The sequence below is a fragment of the Pleurodeles waltl genome, chromosome 3_1 (assembly GCF_031143425.1).
Source record: "Pleurodeles waltl isolate 20211129_DDA chromosome 3_1, aPleWal1.hap1.20221129, whole genome shotgun sequence".
Classification (NCBI taxonomy): Eukaryota; Metazoa; Chordata; class Amphibia; order Caudata; family Salamandridae; genus Pleurodeles; species Pleurodeles waltl.
The window spans coordinates 1,651,829,197-1,651,853,692 of NC_090440.1; the positions used below are offsets into that span (position 1 = coordinate 1,651,829,197).

Sequence of the window (24,496 nt, forward strand, 5' to 3'; positions counted from 1 at the left end):
ATAATTGCACAAAGCATTCTCACTAATGCCAGACTTCTTCTGCAAAGGGCGGAATCTGGCATGTTTCCAAATAGTTGACACACACGTGGGGGTTAAAGAACGATTGAGCAAATCAACATGGGCAAAATGCTCATCATAGAAGTATTTAGAATTTAGAAAAATCATGCAAAGTCTCAGACAAAGTTACATAACCTTATCAGTCCTAGTCTTTATCTAAATCCAATTTCATTTTCAAAATGTGTTAATTGTTATGGTATATAAGTTATGTATCTTTCATTCTGAATGAAACCTATCCAGTTTCCAATATACTTTTATACTTAGGATGTACAGGCCATGAAAAATAGTTTGTGCAAGAAAACGTATTAGAGGGGTATTACAGATTTGTGCAGAAACAATGACTGTTCACATGGAAAGCTTCTATAGTCACTCATCATGTACAGAATTAAAATGTTAGTGATATGTTTTGGTTGCGTCTATTGTCTACCTTTGTAGGAAATACAGTACAGTTATTTAATCACTTCAAATATGTATGGATTAGTTATTAGAAAAGATTATAGATTTTGAATATGCAGAAGAGTAAGCATGATTATTCTAGAGAAACCAGAAAATTCTAAAACAAAAATATAGAATGCCCTTACTTTTTCTAGGAACAAATTAGCAATGTTTGCCATACTACTGGTCACTGGTGCAAAGGGGTTTTAGCACACTAGTACACTAACCTCTTGTTTTTGGTTATGGTATATTTTCTTGCAGCAGTTAATTTCCTTCTCAAACATTGACAGCAGAACTGCATAGTTCGGGTAAAATAGCGAGTTGATGATAGGTCTTTCCAAGAGGGAACCAAATATTTGTAAAACCTGCAAAAATATTTAAGTTGGTGGTTATTAATATGTGAAGCACAAACAGAAACAAATAATCAACATGCAGCAAAATCTCAAAAAACAACTATAGCACCACGGTCATTTGTCCATAATGCAATGTTGTGAACTGCCTTTATGAACATCTACAGGCAAGCAAGAGTGGTGCTGATTTGCTTTGACTTGGAAGCGAGAAAGTGGGAAATGGAAATTGAATGAGTGCAGAGAAGGGTTCTATGGCAAGGTCCCACGCCTTTCTCTTTGTATCATTTCAAAACAATGCTGTGAATTCTAATGGGCATTCGCATGTTTACATTTGGGAAATAGGACACGTTAAAATAAATGGAGGAGTGAATATGTGATGTATCAAGAAACTTCAAAGGAAACCCATACGAATAATATTTTATTTGGTGTTCTTGATTTTTGTCTGGAGAATGGGCATTCATAAGCAGTGCTAGAAATGCAAACACATGATTCTGCTCACCAACAATCTGGAGGTGCGAGGCAGCAGTAAAACTGGGAAGAGACGTGGAAGGGGGAGGAGCAGAATCCAAGCTCCTAACCTATGCCTGATTTTTTTTACAAACTTGGAACCTCAAAATTGGCAGCGAGGTAAAGGGAATAAATAATAAAGCTGTTCTGAGTTGCCTATTTGGTCACACACATGTAAGATAGATGAGGGGTTAATGAGTTGTAGCTTTCGTGGCAGAAACTGTGTAACTTCCGGGTCACAAATTACAATCCACTGAGATATGTGGCAGCGACATCCAGCTGCATGCAACATGCAAGACATACATTTGAATTTGTGCGGGTTTTAACCCAGAAACCCAATCTGTGGTTATTCTAACGATAACATGGGTTTTGTTTCGTTCGGTAGGAATAATCAGTTATTTGTCAGTGTTACCAAATTATAAAAAAGGAATATTATGGTTTAGTGGCAGACAAATATACCTAATACTTCTCTTGAGCACACGAAGAACTAGGTAGAGATAGGTTACCACTTAGTACCACCAATGATCTTGAGAATATACAGTGAAGAGCTAATCTATGTACCCAAAGCTTTAGAAAACCGACAATTAGAAATCTTTCAACGTGAACTCAAAGCCTATCCATTCAATAATATTGTTGCACCATACTAGTCAGTCACTAGTGATGAAGCAGAAAATGAAGGTTTTACATTTATTAACGCGTAAACGTAGTGTGAAATAATCATGTGTGACTTTAATCGAACTAATAAAGATTGTACGGTGACAAAATGTGCCCTCAAAGTAGTTTGCCAACATTTATAAGCGTGCTTTATATAACGTGATGTATTAGAATTGCACTAATCCGACATAATCGTAAACGTGTGCTATGATTTGCTTGTTTGAAATGTTCTAGCTTAGCATAACTTTAGTGCAGGCTTCGGCCTAGTTGCCTGGTCTCACGGTTTAGATGCTCGTATTTTTCCAATGTGCTATTAAACGTGTATTTTTGCTTGAAGCTGTACTTTTCCACTGAGATCGTTCACATGCTTATCTTAAGGTTTCGTGCCAGCCTGGCATATTTTCTCTTTACTCCAAGGTCGATTTGCAGGTGCGGACAATGGAGGCTCTGAAAGTGAGTTAATTGGTATAAAATGTTGCAACTTGCGTACCCATCTCCAAGGATAATGTATGCTTAAGTAAAAGCTTGAGAACTGTCGTTTTTGATTGGACAATTTGAAGCTAACCTATGAACCCTCCAATGGAAGACCCTACTGGATTTGAACTGTTGTCTATAAAAACCAGGTGCACAGGAAGAAAGTAGCCATTACCAGCTCGATACCCGCCATTTTGTAGACTTCGTAGCTATTATGGCCCACTTTGCTGCGACGCCATTTTGAAAGAGACTTTGATGCTTTCTCTAATCGAGAGAAAGAGACTTTAACGATTCTTGCCCTAGAGACTTTAACTTTGATTTGTCCCTTTGCATGAAGTAGTAGTTTTACCCTGCCGCCGTGAGGCAATTGCCCTGTCCACCCCTGCCCCTTTGCCCCGTCCCATGCCGATCGAAACGGTACCCATGCAGATCGAGAAACGGTACCTGTGAGACAAAGACTTCCTTGAATGCTGATCGTAATTGGTAAATATGAAAGGAAATTGTAAAATTGCATTGTGTTTCTTTTAGGTAACCAACTGCTGATTTTTGATAAGAGCCCTAGTTAGGAGTTTTCTAAATTAATGTTGCTAAATTGTTTTCGCATGAAGCCCCACATTCCGATGCTAATTTGAGGTTAGATGAGGATTCTTTTGCTGCACGATGCAATTTGAGACCTTGTTATGCTGACTAAATGTATGCAATTAGTTCATTACAGATTATCGTATTAGTGATTTGCATTGCCATTATCGAATGCCTTGTGATTCAAATGCTACATAGAGTGCACTTGTTTCGCCGCTATGGACAGCTATTAATGTTCATTTACGTTTATCATTTGGTGTTGAGACACATTTATATTGTGCTAGCTTTGTTAATATAGGGAAATAAATTCACTAACTTTGAATAAACTGGTGTGGTTATTCCTGACTGAAAGGTCAGGGTTCGCCGACATGTATTCTGGATTAATTGTCAAGTGTTATGTTGATCAAGGTATTGCTTATGTTCGTTATTGATTATTGATTTGATGTAATTGATCGATACAGAGAGTACGGAGAGTCCCACTTAGTCAAAAGATTCATCGGCCTAAAGAGCGTCCAAACACAGGTAAATTATTACTACGGACCGCTCTATCAGTAGATGGTAGCAGAGGACGGTTTCGTCTTTTGGGACCCTGTACTCTTAGAGTACATGGTGTTGAATTAACGGTTACGCATTTTGAGACCCCACTCGAGAAGTTGAATTAGATTTTCTTGGGTAAAACAGATTGACAGAATGATGATGGGCTAGGTCCACCGCGACTTTCCCGGGATCTCGGAGCTTGCGAATGGAGAGAATGGAGGTGTGGATTCGGCGTTGGCGGTACTAGTGATGGTATGAATGAAGTTAGGGTTTTGCGCTTGCACAGCTTATTGCCGCAGGGTGTGTGAAAAGGTTGCGAGGATTTTTCTTTTTAGAAGATAGCGGAGGTGCGACTCCGAGTGTAGAAGTAGAGAAGTCGTCGAACTTCATAGAAATAGCGGAGGTGCGACTCCGAGTGTGAGAGTAGGGAAGTCGTCGAACTTCATGTGCATGTGGCGCTTTGTGCAGAAAAAGGTCCACGTGGTTGTTGTTGTTGAGACGGGCCCTGCGAGGTCAAGAGACTCCGGAGTATGTTGTTCTATGTTGTGGTCTGGGCGGTTTAGTAGGTTGATCGGGCGTGGTCAACGAGTCGGTACGTGTGTTAGGGAGTGAAAGAAACTTCGACTTCGGGCTTTGACAAGATTCTAAGTGCACTAGAATAGATCATTGACAAGTTGAGAGTAGGTCTGCGGGTCAGATTTGCTTGCGAACGTGGGGACCGAGAAAGATGGAATAACTGCAGAGGCTAGTGAAAAGTCCCTAAGGTCCTGAAGCGATTGTGTTACCCTTCCTGTAGTAAACCGACAGATTTGTTTTAGTTTTTGGTAGCTCGCGATACATGCAAGAAGTTGTTACGAGAGGAGCTGAGTGAAGGAAGACTAGCCGCGAGGCTTTGTCAGCCGCAGTGTGTGTGAGTGTGACGTCACTAGGAGCCGCGCTGCGATAGGTTGGTTGCAGAGAAGGGTCGCGCACGGATTGGACGCAGTCCGTGGGACTCGATTGGAAGGGGAAAGGCAAGCGAAGAGTATTCCGGGAATTAAAGTCACCTATTGATTACAAACTTTGTGAAATAAAAGACGAGAAAATGAAATTCTTTAAAGCATTTAGGAGTGCGATGAAGGGGGAGTCTTACATTAAAGCGAGCGTAGGAGAGGAAACGCCGCCTGAAGGCACACCAGCTTACATTGTAATGGAAGAGAAGGGGGTAGCTCCGTGTCTTTGGCTAAAGCAATGGCACAAACTGACAGAGAAACATGGGAGCGTAGCGTTCCCGATACATGGGACATTCAATATAAGGATCCTAGAGAATTTGAGATTCACGATGTACGACATGAAGGTGCCTCCAAGGCCAGCACAGTTTGAGGCTCTAGCGATTTGGGAACTAATGGCCAGACAGCAACAGCAAAAGAAGTTCGAGACCAGAATGAGAAAGGTAGAAAAGACACTAGCGGACGCTAGGTGGGATAATGCACAGAAGGTCAGATGTATTGCAGGGGATAAAATTGTTTCCCGCAATTACTAAGGAAGAAGAGGAGACAGGTAAGAAAGCTACCTGTAAGACAGACAGGAAGTGTTCCAAGGATAGAGAGGACGAGGAAAAGTTGAGAAGAGAAGAGGAGTTAGAGGATGAGGAGTTAATAATGCAATTGCTGAACAACCGTCCACCACCTTATGCGGAGAGTGGACAAGGTCCAAGTACCAGTTCTGCCCCTCCGGCACCGGTACAGAACAGTGAAACTCAGAGTTCAGGAGCATCATCGGGATCTAAGGACCCGAGTTTACCGTTCACCCCGCAGATACCGCAGGTTAGGAGAATATATCCAGATGTGCCCATGTTGAAACCAGCAGAAATTTATCAGCCGCAGATGCCGGGGTACTACAGCAGTGACAACAGTGTAGGAATGATTCTAGAACAAACCGTAAGGGGAGTACAGAATGGTCGCAACCCGACAATGGCACAAGCTGAATCAACCCAGTTTTTGATGCCTCAAAAGCAGATGCAGGGGGGAACAGCACATGCTCAGATGACGGGGAGTCAGATGGGCATGCCGGCAATGATGACCCATAGTGTGGGAATGAACGTGCCTCAGAACATGGGAAATGGACAAAACCCAGATGCGATATCACTACCCATTACTGTAGGTCCACCAGTACCTTTGTACAGTCAGCCTAACTTAGGTATGAGTGGTCAGGGACCAATGCTGCAGAGTGGGACAGAAAGGAGGTGCATAGAAAACACCCCAGGGATAACTCCTATAGCGGCTCAGCCAAATGGATCTGGGTCCTTGATGGAGTTTAGTCCCATATGCGCTCAGTCAACACTGGTGAGGTCGAGCCCCCCCTGATAATACCTCTAACATCGAACACTGAAAAGTTGCCGCAACCATCAATGGCAGTCGATGTGAACGCTACACTGATGGGGGTGAATGCGCAACAGCTGACACAGTGGTTCAACAGTTTGAATTCCACACAAAGCTCGGACAGTGGGAAGGGAGAAGATTATATGAATAGGATGAGATTGAACATGGAAGCACAAGAATTGGTGGAAGGGACTATGGGTGTGAATAGGTTAGAGTCCTACTCGGAAGAGGAGCTGAGGTATCTATGTCCAAAGATTACGAAGGAAGTGAACAAGGTACATAAAAGCTTGCAAGAAATAGCTGACAAAAACGGGGTTGACATAGACAAGACAAAACATTTGAGCAGGAGCTACAGGTTGGATTTTGGGAACACAGATTTTGAACACATGAGGTCAGCAGGCATGAAGGCACACCTTAGAGAATTGTTGCAGAGTGCACAAGTGTGGAGGTGTTTAGACAAATGGGAAAGCAGGTGGGTAAAGAGAAAGGAAAAGAGGAGGGACAGCGCTACAGAGCACAATGAGAAAAGACCACAGAGTAGTGATACAGTAACTATGTTACCAATGAGGGAGACAGCAGGGGGAAAGTTAATACATGTACCATGGCACAGAAGCGACATTCAGTCATTTACGGATGATTTTCCCAAACTGAGAGAGAAGCCGATTGAATGGTATCAACAGACTGACAGGTTTGTGAAGCTTGCAAAATGTCTCTGGGAAGACCTGAATACTCTCTTTGAGATTGTGGTTCCGGCAGATTTGTGGGAGGATTGTAAAAGAGCTGTAGGTTGGCCGACAAGTGAACCAGAGAGAGACAGGGAGACGGGTGCACCATCACCTATGGTGATGAGCCTGTACTATAAGGTGATTGAGCATTTGAAGACGAAGGTAGCCGCGAAAAATGTGGATTGGCAGAAGATCGATCGAACTGCCCAAGAGGCTAAAGAGTCGATTCATAGTTACTATGAGAGGTTGTTAAAGGTGTTTAAGAACTACAGTGGTACAGAGACAATAGAGGCGAAGGACATGCTTCATTTTGTGTTCAGATTTGTGGAAGGGCTGAGACCAGAGATAAGCCAGATGATAAAGTCGCATTTGATTTGTTGGCAGTCGAAACCGATAGATGAGGTGTTGAATTATGCGAAATACTGTAGCGACGAAATTGAAGTGAAACAGAAAAGGTTGAAAGAGAAGGTGATGATGATGCAGCTTAAAGCAGCTCAGACAGGTCTGCAAGGTTTGCAAGGGATGCAAGGGTTCCAACAGCAGGTACCGCAACCGCAGCTGCAGTTGCAGGGAAACATGGCATTTCAGCCACAGGCCAGAGGCAGAGGCAGAGGAGGTTTTGTGAATAATGGTCCGGATTTGAACACTGTTGTGACTGGTGTGCAGGCAATGAAGAAGGTGATGCCGTGTCACGTGTGCGGAATCGTAGGTCATTGGAAACGCGAGTGCCCGATGGTGGTGCAGGAAGGTGCAGGTGCAGGTGCAGGTATTGGTCAGCAAAACAATGATGTCAATGCATTTCAGACAATGAGGGGACCGAAAATGAGAGGTCCAAACCCAAATTTTCAGACAATAAATCAATTGCAGGGATTACAACCTATGCAGCCGCAGCAGATGCAGATGCCTCGTATGCAGATGACGCAAATGCAGCCAATGCAACAGCAGTTACCCACGGTACCTAATCAGCAAATGCAAATACCTTTGGCACCAATGAGTCAGCAGCAAGTGATGGTTCCTCCACAGGTCTCGGGTCAGGTAATGAGTACAAATGGCACAGTGCAACAGTTCCCACTACACAGTGAGAGTGGAATAAACAATGTATGGGAGAGTGAAAGTTCAGAAGAAGAAGGAGATTGTGTGCTTGCAGCATCCTTGGAAGTTGATCAAAAGGGCCCGTACGTAGAGGGAAGAGTAATGGGTCATCGTGTCTCATTCTTGGTTGACACGGGAGCCACACGTTCAACTGTTAAGAGCAGTGAAGTACCAAATTTGCCACTTTCAGGGAGGACAGTTCAAGTGGTGGGAGTAGCAAACAGGCACCTGACAAACCCGATTACAGATCCGGTACCAGTCAGCATCGGTAACTATCAAGGGGCGCATCAGTTTGTGGTATGTGACTCAAGCCCGATAGCACTGTTAGGAAGAGACCTATTGTGCAAATTGGGTTGTTCGATCATGTGTTCGAACGAAGGAATAACAATCCAGACGAGCAGTGATGGGGAAGAAGAGGACAGCGTAGAGGGGGATGAGATGGAAACTGTCGATGAAGACTATCCTCTGATTTGTCTTTTCCCGATGATAACTGAAGAAGATATTCCAGCTGAATTACGGGAAACAGTCGGAAAGGAAGTGTGGGATATGACAGGGAAAGAGGTGGGATTGATGAAAGGAGTGGAACCAGTGAAAGTGACTGTAAAGCCCAATGCAATCTTTCCCCAGACCCCACAATACCACATGGCACAAGACACCCTCATGAAAGTTGCCCAACTTATTGACGAATTTGTAAAACAGGGGGTACTGAAAGAAGTGTTAAGCAGTCCATGTAATTCACCAATAATGGGACTAATAAAGCCAAGTGGAAAGGTCCGACTTGTGCAGGACTTGAGGAAAATAAATGACATCATAGTCAAATGTTGCCCTGTCGTACTGAATCCAGCTGTGATAATGTTTCAAGTCCCTTGCGATGCTGAGTGGTTCTCAGTCATCGATTTGTCACAAGCGTTCTTCTCGGTGCCTCTTCATGAGGACAGCCAATTTCTCTTTTGTTTCAAATTCTTAGACAGAGTGTACAGTTGGTGTCGAATTCCTCAAGGGTTTTCTGAGTCACCGTCGATATTCAATCAGATTCTAAAGAAAGACTTGGAAGCATTAGAATTGCCATTCGAGTCAACCCTAGTACAGTACATCGATGACTTATTGATTGCATCAAAGACAGAAAGTGGCTGCACAGCCGATACCATTGCTCTGTTGAACCATTTGGGAAGGAATGGACACAAGGTGTCTCCTTCCAAATTGCAGTTCTGTCAGAAGAAAGTGAAATACTTGGGTCACCAGATAGAGAAAGGGTCAAGGAGAATAATGAAGGAAAGGATAACGAGTGTACTTCAAATGAGTCCACCAAAGACAAGGAGGGAGGTGAGGAAGTTTTTGGGAATGGTGGGTTACTGTCGTCAGTGGATTCCCAACTTCTCGACTCTAGCAAAGCCTTTACTGAAGCTGACTCAGAAGGATGCCTTGGATCAAATTGAGCTGAAAGGAGATGAGATGGATGCTTTTATTGAATTGAAAGAATGCATGTGAAGGGCTCCAGCTTTAGGTATGCCTGATTACACAAAGCCTTTCACATTGTTTTGTCATGAACGTGATGCATGTTCTTTGTCTGTCTTGACTCAAGCCCACGGTGGCATAAACAGACCAGTAGCGTATTTTTCAGCTACTTTGGATCCGGTCGCAGCAGCACTTCCAGGGTGTTTGCGTGCCGTAGCAGCAGTTGGTATCAGCCTCACTCAGAGTGAAGGAATAGTGATGGGACACCCAATAACAGTCATGGTCCCTCACTCAGTTGAGATACTTTTGACCCGCTCCCGAACGCAACACATGACTGGAGCAAGACTCACAAGGTATGAAACGATAATTCTGGGCTCACCGAATGTGCAGCTGAAAATGTGCACTACGCTGAATCCAGCAACCTTGCTTCCCGGTGAAAATGCTGAAATTGAGAACGCTGAAGACGTCGAGCATGACTGCCTTCAGGTGACTGAATTTTGCACAAAACCTCGACCTGACATTAAGGATACTAAGCTTGATGAAAATGACCAAATTGTTTTCGTTGATGGTTCATGTCTAAGAGATGGGATGGGAATTTTGAAAGCAGGATATGCTGTATGTACTGTAACAGGTGTCTTAGAAGCATCCTGGCTTCAAGGAGTCTATTCTGCACAAGTAGCAGAACTTGTAGCCCTTACAAGAGCATGTCAACTGTCTGCATTGATGAAAGTCACCATTTACACTGATAGTCAGTACGGGTTTGGGATTGTGCATGACTTTGGACAACTATGGTCACAGAGAGGTTTCCTGACTTCTTCAGGATCCCCAGTGAAGAACGGGGAGAGGATAAGGGAATTGTTACACGCCATTCAAATGCCAGCCGAAGTTGCAGTGGTAAAGTGTAGTGCTCATACAAAAGGACAGGACTATGTTTCTCTGGGAAATGCATATGCGGATCAAGTCGCAAGATTTTGTGCCTTGAACTGTATATTACTCAGAGATGAATGGAATTCAATAAGTGAGCCAGAACTCGAACCAGCTGAAGCATTTGCCTTGAAGGTCGTAGATACAATAGATGAATTAAAAGCATTACAAAATAATGTCAGGGAGGATGAAAGAGATTCCTGGATTAAATCACAATGTATAAAGAGACCAGACGAGTTATGGGTTTCAAATGAGGGAAAATTTGTTTTGCCAAACAGTCTCTTATCACAGCTTGCGCGGTTCTATCATGGGCAGGCTCACCTAGGGAGAGATGCCATGATAAGATTGTTCAAAACTGATTGGTTTAACCCCAGATTTCGTCAAGCTGCAGAAGCAGTTTGCCATCGATGTGTCACTTGCCAGCAGATGAACCCAGGAAAGGGAACAGTTGTGAACGCGAGCCACATTGGTAGGGCAAGTGGACCATTTAGTCGAATGCAGATGGACTTCATCGAGATGCCTGTGCATGGAGGTCTGAAGTATGTGTTGGTGATTGTGTGCATTTTTAGTCATTGGATTGAGGCATACCCCACACGTAGAAATGACAGCCTTACAGTTGCAAAGCTATTGTTGAGAGAGTTAATACCACGTTTCGGATTCCCGATCTCTTTAGAATCAGATAGGGGAAGTCACTTCAATAACGAGGTGATAAAGTTACTTTGCGAAGCGCTGAACATTGAGCAAAAGCTACATTGTAGCTATCGCCCTGAGGCCTCAGGACTGGTGGAGCAAATGAATGGTACACTGAAATCGAGAATGGCGAAAATATGTGCATCGACAAATTTGAAATGGCCTGACGCATTGCCCTTGGTGCTAATGTCAATGAGAAACACCCCTGATAGAAAGACTGGACTGTCCCCACACGAAATACTCATGGGCAGGGCTATGAGACTTCCTGCAGTTCCCGCAAACGCGCTTTTGAATATTACAGATGATATGGTGTTAGACTACTGCAAGGGTCTGGCTGACGTGGTTCGCTCTTTCTCTCACCAGGTGGAAGCGACCACCTTGCCACCGATCCAAGGTCCAGGACACGCACTGAAAGCAGGTGACTGGGTCGTGGTAAAGAAGCACGTGAGGAAGTCGTGTCTGGAACCCCGTTGGAAAGGCCCTTTCCAAGTGATCCTGACGACAACTACCGCTGTGAAGTGTGCGGGGGTTCCCAACTGGATTCACGCCAGTCACACAAAGAAAGTGTTGTGTCCCACAGATGAGGAAGTTGAAGCGCTAAAACTGCCAGTGTCTGACAAAACAGTGCTGAGTGCTGAGACAGAGCAAAACCGAACTGAAAGCGAACAGGCAGGAACGGAAGAGAGAGAGATATTCTCTGAGGACGAAGAGACCAACTCACTTGGGGGAGACCAAGGAGAAAGTTCAGACAGCGACGAAGCAGCTGAAGGTGACAAAGAACCTGAAGCAGCTGAGGGTAGCAAAGAGCCTGAAGCAGCTGAAGGTGACAAAGAACCTGAAGCAGCTGAAAGTGATAAAGAGCCTGACGAAAGTAACGGTGACGAAAGGCTCGAAAAAGGTGAAAAAGCAGGAGAGCCTGATCAGAGGAGGGCTTTCCCAGAAGAAGACGGTACAGAAAAGGAAAAAGAGAACGTGATTGATTCCCCAGAAGGAGGGGACAAGGCAGAACAGAACGAAAAGGTTCAAGCTTCCTCAGAAAAGATCGCAGGTCCATCAAATGGACATGGTGCAAAGAGGAGACTAAGCATATCACCAATAAAACAAAGGACTGAAGAAAGTTTTAACGACGGAGGAAGGCCAAAAGTGAAAGAGAAAAGAAAAGAAGTAACTGTCGGGGCACCATCCCCGAGTGAAGAAAAAGACTTGACAAAAGAGGAAAGTACCAGCGAAGCAGAATCGAAAAGAGAAGCAAAATTGAAAAGGAAAAGGATACCAAACAGGAGATATTCTGGTCCAGAATGGGCATATGCAGTCAATGACGATTGGACTGACGAGTTTGTAACTCTAAGCATCGAGAACGAAGAAGAGGAAGAGATACCAATAGAAAAGAAAAGTTTTATGGACTCTGTCGATTGAAAGGGTAATAAATGATATTGCTTGCTACAATCTAACGTGATACAAACAACCAGCTGAGACATATTGCTAAAACCGGATGAGACATTTGCTAAACCGATAAAGACTGAGTTATTGCCGAATTGAGACAAATGCTGCTAACCGATAAGTGACTGGCCTCCTGAAGAAGACGGTGTGAACATTGTGCTCGTTCAGCTTTGTAATTGAATTGCTAAATAGTTTCTTTTACAGGTGCTTCTAGCTCTCTGATTCTATACAGATCATGACGCAAAACAGTAGAAAGAAATATTGTAAATATGTGTGTGTAGGCTTGATAATTGCATGTGTACTAATAATAATAATGGCAATTGTACTTGGAATACATGGTAAGACTGAGAATGAGAGAATTGATGCTTCTACTCTTGCTCCTGTTACTGTCACCGAACTAACCGCATTGAAAAGACTAGCATTGGATGAGAGACTCTTGCACGATAAGAAAGAGCTTTCGTATAACGTTTTCTATCGCTTGCTAACAGAATATGTTGAGACTATGGATGCGAAGGATTGTTATGTGTGTACACAGATACCGACATCAGTAAAGGAAGGGGTGACTTATCACCACATGCCACTTACATACGGGATTACGTGTAGTATAGTAATGTCTAGGTTTTATGGTCAAACTAACATACAGTATTTTTACTCTAATTATGATGTTACCTTTGCATATGTTCCTATAATAGCGCAGCTAAGCCAGATTGCTAAAGATTGGGATGCTAAAATAATGAGGGAATTTTTCGAGCCAATGCTACCTTTTGAAACGGCTCACGCTCATAGGGAAAACCTTACCTGCTCGCTCTCTGCAGTAGAAATAAGCTTTTTAGATCGCACAGATGATAGAAGGGCACAAATGAAGGCGAAATTAGAAAAAGAGCTACATAAGAGGACTTCAGTAGATAATTATGATTTTGCTGCAATAAAGACACAAGGGAAAATAGCTTTAGATGCTTGGCATGTAGGGAAATTTTGTATATATCGAGGTGAATCTTATTATGACAATATTTTTGTAGGAGCGAGTGAGTGTAAACATACGTTTATCTTTAAGGCCAAATGGACATTCATGATGAACGGACTTGACCCTGTCATTCCAGGTGTATATTACATTTGTGGGTATAATGCCTATTATCGTCTTCCAAAGGGATGGTGGGGGAGATGTTATTTGGGTATAGTGTTCCCAAAGGTTTATCAGCTGGATGACCTATCGATGATTCAAAAGACACCTGGATCCCATCGTATCCAGAAAAGAGAGACCGCAGCTGCTGTGGTAGGAGATATATTTGGAGCCATGATTCCTTCGTTGGGAGTCGTGTTGAATTCCATCAAAATAAGAAAGTTGTCTACTATAGTGGATAACATGTTGACGAAGTTTTCAGGTGCTATAATCCTGATAGATGCTGAACTTGCAGCGGACAGAGCTATGACTCTTCAAAATAGGCTTGCTTTAGACATTCTTTTAGCAAAGGATGGTGGCGTTTGCAAAATGCTTGGTGCACGACACTGTTGTACATATATTCCTGACAATAGTGTGAAAATTAAAACTATGCTTGCTAATCTAACAAAAGAAAGTGCAGATTTGAAGGAACTGAAAGAACCAGGAGTGTGGGAGAAGGTTGGAAAAGGACTTGCTTCAGTGGGACATTGGATTGGGGGAATTTGGAATGGAATATTGTTGAAAATAATAGAAGGAATTTTAATAGTTATAATTTGCATATTTGGAATATGGGGAATAAAAAGGGGAATAATAATGATTATGGAAAGAATTAAGAGAAGAAAAGAAGAGAAAATTATGAAAAGAATGGCAGAAGAATACAAAGCGCAAACTAGGGGAATTAAAAGGAAAAGAGAACTGACAGAATTTTAATGGAATAAAATTTGTGGGCATGATTTGGTGTGATGACAAGTAGTCATCAGAGGAGGGATTGATGAAGCAGAAAATGAAGGTTTTACATTTATTAACGCGTAAACGTAGTGTGAAATAATCATGTGTGACTTTAATCGAACTAATAAAGATTGTACGGGGACAAAATGTGCCCTCCGAGTAGTTTGCCAACATTTATAAGCGTGCTTTATATAACGTGATGTATTAGAATTGCACTAATCCGACATAATCGTAAACGTGTGCTATGATTTGCTTGTTTGAAATGTTCTAGCTTAGCATAACTTTAGTGCAGGCTTCGGCCTAGTTGCCTGGTCTCACGGTTTAGATGCTCGTATTTTTCCAATGTGCTATTAAACGTGTATTTTTGCTTGAAGCTGTACTTTTCCACTGAGATCGTTCACATGCTTATCTTAAGGTTTCGTGCCAGCCTGGCATATTTTCTCTTTACTCCAAGGTCGATTTGCAGGTGCGGACAATGGAGGCTCTGAAAGTGAGTTAATTGGTATAAAATGTTGCAACTTGCGTACCCATCTCCAAGGATAATGTATGCTTAAGTAAAAGCTTGAGAACTGTCGTTTTTGATTGGACAATTTGAAGCTAACCTATGAACCCTCCAATGGAAGACCCTACTGGATTTGAACTGTTGTCTATAAAAACCAGGTGCACAAGAAGAAAGTAGCCATTACCAGCTCGATACCCGCCATTTTGTAGACTTCGTAGCTATTATGGCCCACTTTGCTGCGACGCCATTTTGAAAGAGACTTTGATGCTTTCTCTAATCGAGAGAAAGAGACTTTAACGATTCTTGCCCTAGAGACTTTAACTTTGATTTGTCCCTTTGCATGAAGTAGTAGTTTTACCCTGCCGCCGTGAGGCAATTGCCCCGTCCACCCCTGCCCCTTTGCCCCGTCCCATGCCGATCGAAACGGTACCCATGCAGATCGAGAAACGGTACCTGTGAGACGAAGACTTCCTTGAATGCTGATCGTAATTGGTAAATATGAAAGGAAATTGTAAAATTGCATTGTGTTTCTTTTAGGTAACCAACTGCTGATTTTTGATAAGAGCCCTAGTTAGGAGTTTTCTAAATTAATGTTGCTAAATTGTTTTCGCATGAAGCCCCACATGCCGATGCTAATTTGAGGTTAGATGAGGATTCTTTTGCTGCACGATGCAATTTGAGACCTTGTTATGCTGACTAAATGTATGCAATTGGTTCATTACAGATTATCGTATTAGTGATTTGCATTGCCATTATCGAATGCCTTGTGATTCAAATGCTACATAGATTGCACTTGTTTCGCCGCTATGGACAGCTATTAATGTTCATTTACGTTTATCATTTGGTGTTGAGACACATTTATATTGTGCTAGCTTTGTTAATATAGGGAAATAAATTCACTAACTTTGAATAAACTGGTGTGGTTATTCCTGACTGAAAGGTCAGGGTTCGCCGAAATGTATTCTGGATTAATTGTCAAGTGTTATGTTGATCAAGGTATTGCTTATGTTCGTTATTGATTATTGATTTGATGTAATTGATCGATACAGAGAGTACGGAGAGTCCCACTTAGTCAAAAGATACATCGGCCTAAAGAGCGTCCAAACACAGGTAAATTATTACTACGGACCGCTCTATCACTAGTCAGTCAGTTCGAGGCAGCCATCCTAACTCCACCATTGCGGGTCATGTCCGAGTTATGGGTAACAAATGAAAGAGATCTGTCAGGCTGCCTATGATGAAATTGTAGGGCCCACTGCTACAATTTAAGGGATAATATCCAACCTGGCCTCGAAAACAGCAAATATCTAAGCATTATAGGAAATCAGGTTGAAGCATTTCAACTACCTCAGAAATTATTACACCCCCTGCTTGGAATTTACATATTGTCTTTATGTGGAGAGTACATCATATGTGTTGAAGAATGTTGGACCTGGCCCTTTTCGCAGTGTTATCCCCAAACCCTTTGTCTTCATCCTCCTATTTTTTCCTGACTTGTTTTAGTTGGCTGGAGGACTCTGGGCACTTTACCCCTGCTAACCAGTGCTAAAGTGCATATGTTCTCTGTCTAATATGTATTGGTGATTGGTTTATCCATGGTTGGCATATCTGATTTACTAGTAAGTCCCTAGGATAGTGAACCAGGTGTGCCAAGGGCCTGTAAATCAAATGCTACTAGTGGGCCTGCAGCAGTGAGTGTGCCACCCACATGATTAGCCCTGCAAACATGTCTCAGAAATGCCAGTGCAGTGCCTGTGTGTTTAGTTTTACACTGCCATGTCGGCCTGACAAGTGCACCCACTTGTCAGGCCCAAACCTTCCCTTTTACTACATGTATGCCACTCATAAAGTAGGTCCAAGGCAGCCCCATGGGCAGGGTGCAGTGTATTTAAAAGGTAGGACATGTACCGGGGTGTTTTACCTGTCCTGATAGTAAAATACTGCTAAATTCGTTTTTCAATATTGCAAGGCCTATTTCTCCCATAGGTCAACATGGGGATTCCCTTGCAATATCTTTTAAGTGTAATTTTCCTTTGGGAGCAGAGACATATGGAGTTTGGGGTCTCTGAACTCACAATTTAAAAATACATCTTTTGGTGAAGTTGGTTTTTGAATTGTAAGTTTGAAAATGCCACTTTTAGAAAGTGGCCATTTTCTTGCTTTACCATTCTGTGCCTCTGCTGAATACACGTCTGGGTCAGGATGACAGTTGGTCTGTTTGTGAATTAACTCTGGACAGTCACACAAATGGAGCAGAGGTGTGCCCTGCATATCCTGATGGGTCTTCCTGGGCTAGAGTGAAGGGAGGAGCTGACACTTGCACTTGAATAAGGCTGTGTCTGAGCTTACCCAAAGCAGTCTCCAACCCCCTGGAGTGTGTCTGGGTCCAGGGCAGGAAAGGCAGTTTGCCTACTTCAAAGACAGAAATGGGTATAAGTACTGGACCTCTGACATCACAAAGTTAGAATCCTCCTTTACTGAGGACATTCTGCCACGAAGAAGAGCTGGATGCTGTAGGAGGTACTGTCACTCTGCCTGCTGCTTTGTTGTGCTGGCCTGCTGCCTGCTGCTTCTGTCCTGGGTGTGAAAGGACTAGACTTTGCTTTCTACACCCTGCTTCCAAAGGTTCTCCAAGGAATTAGACTGAGCTTACCTCCTGTTAAGAAGTCTGGGGGACCTCAAAGACCTCATTTGCCAGCACCTGGCCTCTCTTGCTGAGAGTCCTGACTTACCAAGTGGTGTCAAATCCAGTTCCTGGGCCCCTGGGAGTGAGTTCTGATGCAACCAAGAAGAAACCAGGTACATAGACTCCAAAGTGACTTTGGAACTGGCGCCGCTGTCCAACTCTAGGCCACTACCTGCATTGGAGCCATGGTCCCCACTGAGTACAACGGTCACAACCGATCCCACAGGCCCAACGCCGCCACAGCACCTCCAAAGTCCCGCCACAGCATGAGTCCTAAATGCCGTATCACCAACATCTGTGACACCGACTCCGACTCCCCCTCAGCACCTGTGGCCCTGTGGTGTGACCGTTACTCTGCAATATTGACACTTCGCATCTTGTTTTTCTAGCCTCATTGACCCTGCCTTGTCATAAGCAACTGACGCTTCGTCACCGGTGCCGCATCACTTCCCCTGCAACGATAAGAAACCAATGCCTCACCTCCCCTGCCTAGCCGTAAGGAACTGATGCCTTACTTTCCCGGCAGCAGTAAGGAACTGATTCCGCATTGGATCCATCAACGCCTCACCTCCCCGACTCCATGAAACATCTTCGTTTCCTTGTGTCCAAGGTACTGTACCTGGGGTTCGTGCAACTCTGTGACTGGCCCGCACTCTGTCAAGACGTCAAGATAGCCCCAGTTGAAGTTATTGTGTTTCTAAGTGCTATACTAAGATTTAGGCTTTCATTATGACTTCGGAGGTCAAAACAGTTGACTCCCAAAGTCACGCCCGCCAGGAGACCACTAGTGATGGCAGTCTTGAAACCACCATATCATGACTCCTAGCAGCTCTCTGCCACAAATTGGGGCAGAGATCCGCCAGCAGCTGGCACCGCCATGTTATCACAACACCGCCCACTGTATCACAAGTTTGTAATCGGCGTGGCAGTGTTGTGGTGACAGGGCGGTGCCAGCGGAGCAGGCCCCATGGATGCTGTTCCTTCCCGGACGACCACCGTGAGCAGGTAAGGTGATCGTTTGACAGGGGAGGGATGTTGAATGTTGTGTGTGTGAAAGGGGGTGTGAGTGTGTGTGAATAGAGGGGAGGGTGTTTGTGTGCGTGTGTGTGCATTTATCTGTGTGAATGTGTGAATGGGTATCAGCGTGTGCGTGGATGGGTGAGTGTGTGTGTGGTGTGTGCATGCATGGATGGGGCAGGGGTATGTACGGGGTTTGGGGGCAGGGGAGGGTGGTGTCTACAGGGTTCAGGGGTGGGAGGGGGGCCGTGGCTGTTTCGGAGGGGGGTTGGGGAGTCGCATATTGCCGACAGGAATGTTAATTCCTGTCGTCAGTATCCTTTCCGCCAGGGATTTCCTGGCAACCCTGGCAGGGTTGCCACCAGGAAATCCCTGGCGGAAAGGAGACTCATAATACCGTTGGTGGTATAAGGTGGACCCGGGCCGAAGGTTGCACACCTTCGGCCCAGTGGTCCCACCGCCCCCACGGTACAGGCAGTGAACTGGCCGTGTTCATAATTTGGAAGTCCTGCTCTGCCATATTGTCAGCAGTGTTACCGCAACCGCCGGCATGGCGGAGCATGACCACCAAACTCATAATGACCACCCTACATTTGAAAATTCATATCTATGCTTGTGTATGTTGGATTTTTCCAGTTTTGGTCTTGCTTGACCTAGATAAATATTGGCTATTTTTCCAAACTAGTGTAGAGTACTTTTGTGGTGTTTTCACTGTATTAGTGTACATGTGTGTAAAAATATTTTACGCATTGCCTCGGAGATAAGCCTGATTGATTGTGCCAAGCTACCAAGGGGGTGAGCGGGGTTATCTTAACTGTGTGACTCCCTTACCCTAACTAGAGTGAGGGTCCCTACTTGGATAGGGTGCAAACCACTGCCAACTAGAGACCCCATTTCTAACAACGAACACAAGATGGAATGAAGAAAGATGTTTTTATACTCACCGCCGACCAGACAGGTTGAGATTTTTCTTCACCATGTGACTTTTAAGTAGCCTGCCTTAAAACTGTTACCTCCTCATGTGTGCCATGGTCAGACACCGTGAAAAAACTATGGGCTTAAGGTAAGGGTCTATCTCCTATTGGTGCAATAGGTGTAGTGGCACAGGGGCCAGAGACAGAAGGAGCCCATTCAACCCTTATTACTGCTGTATTATACTATTCAAACAGCAACAGGAGGATGATTTCCTTCCTTGCACATCCATTTCCATTCACAGCAAATATGACAAGATAAATGCAGAAACTAAAGGCATTTTTATTTGTGGCATGGACTTTCATGACCCATTACAAATCCGCTACCCGGCAGACTGGAAACAATGGTTTAAACAGTAGGCCAAAAATCCATAGCAGACAAGGTTTTTCAGCGCAAACACACAAAAATACCAAATGAAAATCAATGCACAATGGGTATGATGCCAGCCCTATATTTGAAGTTCACATATTGGAACTGCTTACAAAAATATCATCCTATAAACAGAATCTTTATAAAGGGCAACTGCATGCATTTTGCACATAACTCTGCTTGGTGTGCAAAAAATTATTTTCCACACTTGATTTGCTGCAGGTTTTTTCTGCAGCAAATCGTGGCTACAAGATCAAGTGCCATGGACTAATACCCTACATAACTTATAGCACATAGCCAACAGCATGAACATAAGAGGCAATAAATAAGTGGGGAATTTTGACTTTTATACACTGAGTAGAATTTCCACATCACTGTGATAAGCCTCAAATTATCTGCCACTGAAGAATGTTTTGCAATTCAGCCTTCCCACACTTCTGACAAAAACTATATCCAGCACATGTGGCTATGTCTTTCTTTATTATAGGAAAAGTTGAAACTGGACCCATGTGAAGTCATTGTTGATTTCACATAAGATGTGGTTTTAGTACTTGGGTCGGACCCAGCAAAATCCAGGAGGTCATGTCTTTTTTGGATCCTAGCATGTTTTGTTACCTATAATACCTCAGCAAATAGAAAGTTCTTTTATTCCAGGTTACATTTGGATCACTGAAATATGGTTGATGTAAAAGGAATGATTGATAGTATGAACATTTGAACTTTCTAACTTCTTTGACATTCACTAATTGAATTAAGAAACCCAAATATGTCTGAATGTTTGACAAACTGAAAAGTTTGAGCTTTTGTGGAACCATAATGAGAAACACACATTTTTAGGCATTTTGCCCATGAAAAATTGTGCACTGAAGGACTCTCTCGCAGCTGAAGACAGCAGGTACTTGTATTTAGCACATGTATCACTTAAAAGAAACATGATGTACCTGCAGTGTTGTTTTTGTAAAAGCAACAACACTTTATTCAAGTTAAGAAAGGTATGCTGTGCATATAGAAGCTCATGTTCAATAATAATTACCAAGGAATGGCAGCCAAAATAGAATGTTGACAACTAATTCTCTTGATCTACACAAAAGCAGTGCTTGAAATGTTGACTTTCAAAGGTTAGAGCTCTCATAATTTGGAAGATGATTATCTTTGTTAACTATCCCTCAACCTCCTTGTTTGCATATCTTTCAATAAAAAACAATAAAATAGTCACTGCTCTGGTTAGCTCTGGAATCTTGGTCATGCTCAAAATCCTTTTGAGGCTATTACAACAATCGTGTAAGGAAACATTCATCCAAGTAACCTCTAGCAACCTCAAGTTTCTAAATGAGTTATCTGCTTCTGGTCTCACCCTTTCTCTAAAAAAGGAGTATAGATCTTTCCCAAGTATAAAGGTGAAATTTGAATAAACCCAAGAGTTTAGAATATATTAAAAAGTATTAGCAGTTAGGCTCAAGCCAAATGATCATTCAGACTAAAGACTGTCCCCAAACTCCTGGAGAGAACCAATCTTCAATAGAGCATTTCCTGCAGGTGTGATAAAGTCTGTGACAACCAGTTTCCAAGGGGAACGGTTACTCTGATTTTGTAACTTGAAACCGGTTGACCTCTTTCTAATTTGTGTCTGTTGCTATGTTCTGGCATGATGGACAAAGAAGCACATTGTTTAAGAAATGGGCAAGCAGCCCTTCACTTTGTATAGTTGGGTAGACTTAGGGCCATATTTATACTTTTTTAGTGTCGCCTTCGCATCATTTTTTTATGCAAAAGCAGCGCAATCTTACAAAATACAATTTTAAAAAACAACGCAAATGGGGTGCTAAAAAAGTATAAATATGGGCCTTAGTTTGAAGCTTGTTTAAGTGCCACAACTAATTGTGGCACATCTTGGGTGACAGGCAAAGCTTTCTGACTTGGCTTGATCAAAGAGGGTTGAACAAAAGGATTCTTCATTCTCCATTCAAAATTATCCATTTTAAACCAGATAAATACACATTACATGGATTTATACAGGAAGGGGACAAGAGCAGTACAGTGGGAAAGGCTGTGGAATTGGAGACAGAAGTTCTAGCTGCCACTTAAGCACTGGCAGCACCTTAAATAAATAGGAGCTAAGTACTAACATGATGGATCCAATATACCAATCCTCATATACCCAAGCACTACTACCACCCACACCACTCACATTCAGGGAGAATCTGTGGGCCCAAACAGGGCAGAATACACAGATTTACACAGGAAGAACTGGTAAGTAGTTTCCCCACTTGTGTGCAAGTAAAAAGTCCTACAACACGCACCTAATAAACAATTGCTATCAAATGTTGGTCATGAGTGGCTACTGGAATGGAAGGCACCAATAATAAAAAGAGTATTGCAAAGGATGAGCCCCCGATGACCCCCTAGAAACTAGCACTCTGTTGGTGAGCAAAGCAACTCCCACATCATGCACAGCACTTCTCAGACACAGAAAAACTTGTGGTGTCGGCCAAAGTGAAAACACAAGGAACAAATGACACATGGCTGTTGTGCCAGGGATATTTAACCTATCAGAACGTTGTGTATGGAATGCTTGTTTTTTCTTCCTTAAAAGAGTTGTGTGGGCAAACCTTTTAATAAAGCAAAGAAAAGTACAGAAAAATATTTCATGGCTGTAAATTTGGCTAGTAACTTCATGAGCAGCAAATTCACATTAGAAAGTTTTAATCCCAATAGCATATTTTTTGTACAAATCCAAGGACAGGCAGATCAATGCTGACATAGACATGCTTGGATAATCTGGTTAAAATTTAAAGTATGTCCAAAATAAACAAACAGAACTATATGTGACTTAGGGGGTTATTCTAACTTTGGAGGAGGTGTTAATCCGTCCCAAAGGTGACGGAAAAGTGACGGATTTACCACCAGACGTATTACGAGTCCATTATATCCTATGGAACTCGTAATACGGCTGGTGGTATATCCGTCACTTTACCGTCACTTTTGGGACGGATTAACACTCCTCCAAAGTTAGAATAACCCCCTTTATGTTTCCGAACTCTGATTTCCCTGTCAGAATTAATAATCCTAACTATGTTTTTATTTTTGCAGCCATTAACTATTTCTGATCACTAAAATTCTGCAACAATAGCATAACTGATGCACCAATATTATGCAGACTGCTTCCTCCATGATGAAATTTGTTGCCTGTAGCAGCACTCTAACAGTATGAGAAGTGGGCACAATTGTATTTTCTGCACAAACTTTGATGGTTGCTGAGTTTTGTGAACTTCTAAAAAATCTGCTTGGGGACGAATTCTGTGAATACACATCACTTTTTGTGAAGATCATTAAAGACAAATCCTATTTTTATATGGGGAGGGGTCCCTCAATTAAAATTTTGAAGAGAATATTATGAAGTTTGCATATAAAGAAACAAAGAAAAATGTTATCTTCGCACACTCTACAGTATATTGCATGTCAATCTCCTCTCCCTAAGTACATTAGTTTTAACATCCTCAAGACAGAAGCTCTGTAAAGGCTTTATTCTCAGCTGACAGAAAAAATAAGGTCTGTATGAGATTAGCCTCCTTTTTCCTTAAGAGAAATCAATATTTCACCCAGTCAGAAGAAGTGACTGCCAAATTGGTGAGTATATTGTTAAATACAAAACCTCCAGATCTTGTGTCAATTCCCTTTCAAAAAGCACCATGGCAGCTATCCTATACAGCCTTGGCATCACCTTGATAAATTAGTCTCTTGAATTTCCAGGTTGCATCTTAATGATATTGAGGTTAAAAGAGTTCTGTTCACAGCAGGAAGCGCTCCATGACAGCAATTACACATGCTACTGTTCTCGCAAGTCCTTTTCCCTTGTCATTTCCTTTGATTATGTTGATACTAAGTCACATTTATCTTGATTTCCAGTCATCCTGGTGGTATGTGGCTGTCGATCGTGTCAGACACTGCGTTCATATTCTCTTGTGGCATTTACACTGGTACCAATCTCGTCATAATTAAGCTGGGAACATCCAATCCTGAATATCGACGTGACAGATCAACATTCAAACAATATCAAGGGACAAAATGTCAAAAGGTACGTTTCTTTACATTTACAATATAGCTAACTCCACCTGTACGTACCTTGGTGATAAATATGTATATACTCAAGGGATCTATTAGTGGATTTAAGAATAGTAAATCCTTATTCCCATCTGTGCATTTAGCTTTCCCTCAATATTGTTTTTTAATTTGATTCTAGGCAGCACATGTGCAGTATCCCAAGACATGCTGCATTCACTCTGTGGGCTTACATCCCGCCTCTAGTTTTTGATTTGCTTTTGTCAATGTTCTTTAAAAATCATGCTTCTAAGTGGATAATGGTTCCTGCTTGCCCCACCTCTTTCTCAATTGTTAACTCCCATTAAGTATCGCCGCAGGACTTGTCCCCTTCCACTTGTGCCATTGTATTTTGTGTCTTTGGAACTTTTTTTACATTAAAACTGAGCACTTCCCACTTAGCACAGAAACTTTCTTTTTTACATTCAGACTGAGCACTTCCCACTTAGCGCAGCACCCAATTCATAGTCGCTGCTCTCGCTCCCATGTTTTTTTTCTTTTTCCTGCAGCAGCAGCAGCAAGATGCAGAAATGCTGCATATTTTCTCCCAGCCTGCATGCACTTCAGTTTTATCATACTAGGGTGTTTTCAGTTCAGTCACATCAAATCCTTTAATAACGACAGAAGACTGGGATCAAAATGTGCTCGCTGTGGCTTTCCAGAAACATCGGTGTTCAAGTCTTTC

The 24,496-nt window shown here is 42.7% G+C and overlaps 1 protein-coding gene across 1 annotated transcript in view; it reads right to left on the reverse strand.

The window, feature by feature from the left end:
• LOC138283610 (dynein axonemal heavy chain 11-like) overlaps nt 1–24,496 on the reverse strand; it is a 2,790,563-nt gene that overhangs the window by 2,442,030 nt on the left and 324,037 nt on the right. The window contains exons 13-14 of the mRNA XM_069221547.1: nt 720–857; nt 28–39 (exon numbers count right to left, since the gene is read on the reverse strand). Coding sequence (XP_069077648.1) covers nt 28–39; nt 720–857 — 150 coding nt within the window. The remainder of the gene's footprint in view (nt 1–27; nt 40–719; nt 858–24,496) is intronic.